The 8,472-nt window shown below is 44.5% G+C and overlaps 1 protein-coding gene across 1 annotated transcript in view; it reads left to right on the top strand.

The window, feature by feature from the left end:
* The window catches only part of UNC5C (unc-5 netrin receptor C), a 363,016-nt gene extending 355,281 nt beyond the window's left edge, over positions 1-7,735 (top strand). Inside the window, exons 15-16 of the mRNA XM_065404905.1 lie at positions 6,865-7,043; positions 7,570-7,735. Coding sequence (XP_065260977.1) covers positions 6,865-7,043; positions 7,570-7,735 — 345 coding nt within the window. The remainder of the gene's footprint in view (positions 1-6,864; positions 7,044-7,569) is intronic.
* The last annotated feature ends 737 nt before the right edge of the window (positions 7,736-8,472 follow it).

Consider the following 8,472-nt stretch of genomic DNA (forward strand, 5'->3'; position numbering starts at 1 on the left):
GAAACCTAAAACCTTGACCGGTTGCTGCTAAAGTGTGAGGTGTAGGCTAATGAGATTTCCTGGAAGCTGTGTGATGGCAGCTTGCACCAGGCATTGTAAAGTTTTGAGACTGTTCTCAGTTGTGTTTGTGGGGCATCTCCTGTAGCTAATTATACAAAGCAACATGTTAAGTAGTAGAAAACTAAAGAAATTGACATTTAAAGTAGATTTTGTTATGGCTTTAATAGTTCACAGGTAACATTTGCTTTTCCTTTCCAATCAGCTAAAGTGATTATTGGAATCACTTCCCTTGTGCTGCTGCAGATGTAAGTTAGATCATGTATTGATGCTTTTTTATTGCCTTCATCTACATTAAATGTCAATTTGTGGGTTTTTTGTACTTTTTAAAAATTCCCATTTGGTATTTGGTACATATTTGGTCTTTCTGAAAGTACCCATTACTCAGCTGAGAGGCGTGGGTCTTATTCATGCACAGTTTCATTTGGAGCTGTGTCTCTTTTCAGTTTAGTGGTCATAGAAGACACCTGGATTCTGTCCCCATCTCTGCCACTCACTTTCTGAATGACCTTAGGCAAGCCACTTTATATCAATTTCCCCATCTGTAAAATGGGGATAGTTTATATTTTCCTTTCTCTGTAATGTGCTTTGATATCTACAGATGAAAAGCACGTTGCATGAGCTAAATGTTGCTATTCTGTTAGCAGATTGCCTGGTGCTACAGACTGATTTTGGTTTGGTTTTTAGTGAGCCTGCATGGTTTCCCCAGCACACTTTAAATATCTTGTGCTATACCCTATACATTCCCTTCCCTGAAAGATAGCTGCCATCACCTCAACCTTCAACACACTCTAGGGAAATTTCTCTCATGCTTCCATGGTGCCAATCACCTTCAGTTCCTGTTGTTTTCAGAAGTAGTTGAGGGCACTCAGCACCTTCTATGATCTGGCCTGCTGAGATCACTTAATGAATAACCTCATTCCTGAAAACCTCAGGGGAACCCCCAACATAAGAATATAAGAACATAAGAATGGCCATACGGAGTCAAACCAGTGCTCCATCTAGCCCATTACACTGTCTCCGCCACTGGCCGGTACCAGAGCTTCAGGGGGAATGTACAGAGCACCCCATGTTCCAGCACTCGGAGGTTTAGGGTCATCCCGAGCATGTGGTAACATTCCTAACCATCTTGGTTTACAGTCATTGATGGATCTATCCTCCATGAACTTATCTAGTTATTTTTGAACCCAGTTCTACTTTTGGCCATCACCACATCCCATGGCAATGAATTCCACAGGTTAATTGTGCATTGTGTGAAAAAGTACTTCCTCTTGTTTGTATTAACCCCGCTGCCTACTAATTTCATTGGGTGAACCCTGGTTTGTGTATTGTGGGAAAGGGTAAATAACACTTCTCTTGTCGCTTTTTCCACATCATTCATGATGTTATAGACCTCTGTCATACCCCCCCTTAATCATCTCTTTTCTAAGATGAAAAGCCCTAATCTTTTTAGTCTCTCCTTGTATGGAAGCTGTTTCGTACCCTTGATCAACTTAGTTGCTCTCCTCGGAACCTTTTCCAGTTTCACTATATACTTTTTGGGGTGGGGCATAACTGACAGGGCACATCTTGGATTTATATTTTTGATCTTTGCTGTCTTATTTTCTATCTGTTGCTAATCGTTCCTAACATTGTATTAGCCTTTTTGACCACTGTTGAGCATTGAGCTGAAGTTTTCAGAGAACTATCCACGATTACTTCAAAATCTCTTTCTTGAGTGGTACTTGCTAATTTAGACCCCATCATTATATAAGCATAGTTGGGATTATTTTTTTCCCACTGTGCATTACTTTCCACTTATCAATGTTGAATTTCATCTGACATTTGTTGCCCAGCCACCCAGGATAGGGAGATCGCAGTCAGCTTTGGACTTTACAAAATTATTCAAGATTGTTTCATCTGCAAACTTTGCAACTTTACTGATCCCTTTTCCAGAGCATTAATTAATACGTTGAACAGCACTGGTCCCAGTACAGATCCTTGGGGAACACTGCTGTTTACTTCTCTCCATTGTGAAAACTGACCATTTATTCCTACCCTTTGGTTCCTATCTTTTAACCAGTTACTGATCCATGAGAGGACCTTCCCTCTTATCCCATAACTATTTAGTTTCCTTAGGAGTTTAGTAGTGAGGGACTTTGTCAAAGGCTTTCTGAAAATCCAGGTACACTATATTGACTGGATCACCCTTATCCACATGCTTGTTGACACCATCAGAGAATTCTAATAGATTGGTGAGGCAAAATTTCCATTTACAAAAAGCCATGTTGACTCTTCCCCAACAAATAGTGTTCATCTATGTATCTGGTAATTCTGTGCTTTACTATAGTTTCTACCAATTTGCCTGGTACTGAAGTTAGACTCACCAGCTTTTTAAAAATCGGCATTACGTTAGCTACCTTCCAGTCATCTGGTACAGAAGTTTGTTTCATACTATGGTTTCATATTTGAGCTCCTTCAAAACTCTTGGATGAATACCATCTGGTCCTGGTGAGAAAAGTTGGCTGAGGTAATCTCTTTTATTAGACCAACTTCTGTTGGTGAGAGACACAAGCTTTTAAGCCACACAGAGATCCTGGTGACTTATGACAGTTTAATTTCTTAAATTGTTCCAAACCTTCTCCGGAGACACCTTTATCTGGGACAGTTCCTCAGATTTATGACCTAAAAAGAGTGACTCGGGTGTGGGAATCTTCCCCACATCCTCTGCAGTGAAGATTGATGCAAAGAATTCATTTAGTTTTTCAGCAATGGCCTTATCTTCCTTGAGTGCTCCTGTGTCACCTTTGTCATCTAGTCACCCCATTGCCTGTTTGGCAGGCTTTCTGCTTCTAATGTTCTTTAAAAAATTCTTACTGTTAGTTTTTGCATCTTTAGCAAGTTGCTTCTCAAACTCTTTCTTGGCCTGCCTAATTATACTTTTCACTTAACCTGCCAGAGTTTGTGCTCCTTCCTATTAATTATCTTCACTAAGTTTTAGCTTCCAAAGTTTAATGGATGCCTTTTTGTCTCTGACGACCTCCATTACTCTGCTGCTTAACCATGGTGACATTCTTTTGGTCATCTCATTATCTTTTCGGATTCAGGGTATACATGTAGCCTGAGCTTCTATTATGGTGTTTTTAAATAGTCCCCATGCTGCTTGCAGGCATTTAACCTTTGTGACACAGCTCCTTTTATTTTTTGTCTAAGAAGCCTCCTCATTTTTATGTAGTTCTCCTTTTTGAAGTTACCTTGTTGATTTTTTTTTTTTTTTTAGTATTATTCCCCCTACAAGGATGTTAAATTTAATTATATTATGGTTACTATTACCGAGCGGCTAAGCTACCTCTTGGATCAGATTCTGTGCTTCAGTTAGGATTAAATCAAAAATTGCTTCTCCCCTTGTGAGTTCCAGGACTCATCCAGGACTTCTCCAAGAAGCGGTCACTTATGGTGTCTAGACGTATTTCTGAATCATGTCCTGAGGTGATATATACCCAGTCAATATGAGGATAGTTGAAATCCCCCATTATTATTGTGCTTTCTGCATTTGTAGGCTCTATAATCTCCCTGAGCATTTCACAATCACTGTCACCATCCTGATCAGGTGGTCAGTAGAATATTCCTACTACTATACTCCTATTGTCCAAGCATGGAATTTCTACCCATACAGATTCTATGGTACAGTTTGTTTCATTTAAGATTTTTACCTTATTTGACTCTATGCTTTCTTTTACATATAGTGCCACTCCCCCACCAGTGCATCCTACTCTGTCATTTCTATATATTTCATTCCCTGGTATTACCATGTTCTACTGATTATCGCCATTCCAACAAGTTTCCGTAATTCCTATTATATCAATATCCTTAGTTGACGTGAGACTCTCTAGTTCACCCATCTTAGCAGTTAGACTTCTAGCTTTTGCATGTAAGCACCTGTACATTTTGTCAATATTCAGTTGCTTGCCTTCGTGTGTTGTATTTAAAGGGACTCTTACATTTGATTGTTCCTCAATAACTCCTACCTGTACTTTACCAACTTCTTTCCTATCCTCTTTACTAGGCTATAGAGTCCCTTCCCCTTTAATAAATTCATCCCTAAGTAACATCTCTGCCCGAACTGTGCACTCCTCCTCACCTATTGACTTTCCCACAGCCATTTCGTTTAAAAAATACTTTTTAATTATGTGTGCCATAACCATTTTGGTTTAGGTAGAGCCTATGCCTCCTGTTTAAGAAGGATCCTTAAAGTGAACATGTATCTTCTAAAAGGGTGATCTCATTGGGATTATAAAAAAAAATCTGAACCTAGCTGAGCTTTCCTGCATGGCTGAAAATGTCTGGTTCATTTTTTCCCTTCATCCTTTTTCACTTATGCATCCTGCCCTTCTGGGCTGTGACTGGGCCTGGAAGCAGACGGGCCAGAATAATTCTAGAATGGATGTTCTTGAGGTGTTATCAGACAAAGGATCTCAGATCTCATGGGACATCTGTTCTCTGGACATCAGCAACCAAAATTTAGTCTCAAGACTTGTTTAGATAAGATCCTAGAACAGAGGTGGGCAAACTGCGGCCCGTGGGACCATCCTGCCCGGCCCCTGAGCTCCAGGCCAGGGAGGCTAGCCCCCCGGCCCCTCCCCTGCTGTCCCGCCTCCCCCGCAGCCACGCTGGGAGCACTCTGGCCCACCGTTCCTGCTAGGCTGCGCAGCTTGCGCCCGCCCACCTCCCAGGCTTTCCAGTAAGCCAGTCCTGTCGCTCTGAGCGGCATGGTAAGGGGACAGGGAGTGGGGGGATTGGATAAGGGGCAGAGGGTTCTGGGGGGCAGTCAGGGGACAGGAAGCAGGGGGTGGTTGGAAAGGGGGTGGAGTCCTGGGGGGCGGTTAGGGGCAGGAGGTCCCGGGGGGCGGTCAAGGGACAGGGAGCAGTTGGATGGGGCGGAGGTTCTGGGGGGGGGCAGTCAGGGGACGGGGAATGGGGGGCGTTGGATAGGTGTGGGAGTCCCAGGGGGCCTGTCAGGGGGCAGGGGTGTGGATAGGGGTAGGGGCAGTCAGGGGACAGGGAGCGGGGGGGGGTTGCATGGGGGGGTCCCAGAGGGGGCGGTCAGGGGACAAGGAGCAGGGTGGGTTGGATGGGTTGGGGGCTCTGAGGGGGGGAGTCAGGGGGCGGGAACTGGGAGGGGGTGGATAGGAGGCGGGGGGCAGGCTGTTTGGGGAGGAACAGCCTTCCCTACCAGGCCCTCCATACCGTTTCACAACCCCAGTGTGGCCCTCAGGCCAAAAAGTTTGCCCACCCCTGCTCTATACCCAACGCATGCTAAGACACTTTTCAGACAAGGAGATGGACAAGGTCCCTACCCCAAAGCACCCACCACTTGTCATTCATAGATTATTCAGTTATGTATGTCAAATATGTGCCACTTGGTGTAAAGTAATAGGCTGAGGTGGCTCCATTCCCCCTATTCCTGCCAGCCACATGACAACATAGAAGGTAGTAGAACTTCAAAGAAACCCACAAAGGGTATATATAGGAGAAAGGTGACTGCCAGGATGCTTCCTCCTCTGTGTAAAGCCTCTGTTGCTTGTTAGCCCATGACTTTGTGTAAAAGAGAGAGCTGGGGAGTGGGGATGCAGCAGGAGCAGGGGAATAGCACGTTCCACATCGTAGTGCAGACTGAGGTCCGCATAAAAATGAGGGATCAGCTAATGCCTGGAGCGGCATCAACTCTCTCTCCACGGTTTGTCCCCCCATCAAAAGACTCCCAGAGCACAGGTGCTGGCTGAGAGATAATAGCAGCACATCCACCAAGCTGCTGCAACGCCTTTGCTCTGTGTCTGTGTCTCTCCATGTGTGTGAGGAGGAGGAGAATATAGAGAGAGATGTCTCCCCCTTACTACCCAACGGGGGCTGCCCTACCTCTTGGTACTAGCACACCATGGCTGGCCCCACGCCGAAGAGGGAATGGTGCATCAAAAATACCCCTTCCCCGCAAGTCCCATGCATCTTTGGGGGGTAAATGCTTCCATATTTTCATTTACACGGACGGGAAACATAGGGCCCTTGATGCTTTTTCTGTCATCTGACTCCAAATGCTCTTCCCCACAAAATTCATCTCCGGTATTCCTTGCTCCCCATACTTGTGGCTCCCCACATCAGGGAGAGTTTCCCACACACAGAAGTCACTGAGATCTGCCGTAAAGCTCTAAGGGTAGCATTTTGCCCTAAGAAAGAGCTTGGTGTTTCTCCACATTAACTGATCAAGCTGGGCCCGAGGTTTTCACCTAGACCAGGGGTCGGCAACCTTTCAGAAGTGGTGTGCCGAGTCTTCATTTATTCACTCTAATTTAAGGTTTTGCTTGCCAGTAATACATTTTAACGTTTTTAGAAGGTCTCTTTCTATAAGTCTATAATATATAACTAAACTATTGTTGTATGTAAAGTAAATAAGGTTTTTAAAATGCTTAAGAAGCTTCATTTAAAATTAAATTAAAATGCAGAGCACCCCGGAGCGGTGGCCAGGACCCGGGCAGTGTGAGTGCCACTGAAAATCAGCTCGAGTGCCGCCTTTGGCATGCGTGCCATAGGTTGCCTACCCCTGACCTAGACCAACCTGGAGTGGTGATAAACCTGTTGCCTGTGAAAGTTAGCTGTACATATTTCTGTTCCTTTCAGCTGACTGACATCAAGCGCATATACAACTTGATTAGCATGAGGCTGCTCCTCCACTAACGCGAGCAATAGGATTCTGCCTTTGTGCTTGGTGATTGCTTTTGTGTGCAGTAACAATACTGCTTTATTTCCACCCCCACCCCTTTCTGCAAAACTTAGGAACCTACTGGCATTGATTATCCTCTCATGGATTCAGCAAGTACCATCACCACCATAGTGGGACCGAGCGCTTTCAGTATTCCTTTGCCCATCAGACAAAAGCTCTGCAGCAGCCTTGATGCCCCACAGACCAGGGGCCATGACTGGAGGATGTTGGCCCACAAACTGAAATTGGACAGGTGGGTGTGTTGCATGTATGAACTCAACAACGTGGCTGAGTGAATACATAAGGGCTGTTGTTATAGACCGGTGTGTACACGGGAAGTGAGCTCACTTACTGTTGTCCTTGTTAAGGGTCCAACCCTGGTCCCAGTGAAATCAGTGGGCTATTTGCCATTGACTTCAGTGTGAGAGGAGTTTCTCAAAGAGCACTTTTACAGAGTAGGTGGCCCACAAAATAGCAAGGCTTGGATGAACCACATAGGCAAGAGGAGAGTGCCAGCTGTTAAAAGGTGGGGCAGATCCCCATCAGCTGGTCTAAATCAGCCCAGGTCTATTTAAGCCAGGGGTGCAACTCCGATTTACACCAGCTGTAGATCTGGTGCAGAAGGTTTCAGTGCACAAGTGCAGTACAAAGACCTACAGACTAGTCACAGTGAATGCTCATGCAGAGTGTACATACTGGGTGTGGTTTGTGGATAGTTTGAATCAGCATTGACAGAGGCAGCCAGTCTTACAAGACCATTTTCCTTTGTTCTGTTGCAGGTACCTAAATTATTTTGCTACAAAATCGAGTCCTACTGGCGTGATCCTAGATCTTTGGGAAGCCCAGAATTTTCCTGATGGCAACCTGAGCATGTTGGCGGCAGTCCTCGAAGAAATGGGAAGACACGAGACAGTTGTTTCTTTGGCGGCAGAAGGAAAATATTGATGCAACCTTGGAATGAAAAAGAAGGAATGGAACTAGGGGAGTGGTATTGCCCTGAGAGCTATGAATAAGAAACAAAATGAATACCCAGACCAATGAGTTTCACAAAAGACATTTCAGAGAAGAAAACATCAGCCCTGACTTTCACATATGTTCTCCTTGTACATTATGACAGGATCTAAAAGAAATCATGCAAAGTTGTACCTTGAAAATATAAATCAACCTAACGTTCCCCTCAGCTTGGCTGTACACTGCTTGGTACAGGATTTTACAGTTTCCTAGGAAACGCTTTTTATTGCTATCCAGATGTATGGATAAACTTTCTTAACAATCCCAGTTTCTATGGACGTTGTTTACATCAAATACCGGACAGGGGTAAGGAGACTGTCCAGGGCTCTTTATATTTTTGTTTAAAGCCATTCTAGACAAAGCTGTGGACAGTTGGTTGTGGCTATTTCAGATGATCAATTTCCAGTGAAATTCAGACTTTGGCTACAAATCCGTGCATCAAGTGTCTCAAAATAATCCTCCCATCATTGTTCTGTTTCTTAGATCTGGTTGTAAGACCAGTGTTTTGAAACGTATGCATCTGGAAAGCAGATAATCTGGGTGCTAAACAGGAATGCATGTCTCTCTCCCCGCCTCCCCCAAGGGAATTCCACGGGTTCGTTGTGAAAAATAGCTGTAGGATTGTAGGGAAGATAGGGATTCATTTTCAACTCACAATATAATCCACTCCC

The sequence above is a fragment of the Emys orbicularis genome, chromosome 5 (assembly GCF_028017835.1).
Source record: "Emys orbicularis isolate rEmyOrb1 chromosome 5, rEmyOrb1.hap1, whole genome shotgun sequence".
NCBI classification, from domain to species: domain Eukaryota; kingdom Metazoa; phylum Chordata; order Testudines; family Emydidae; genus Emys; species Emys orbicularis.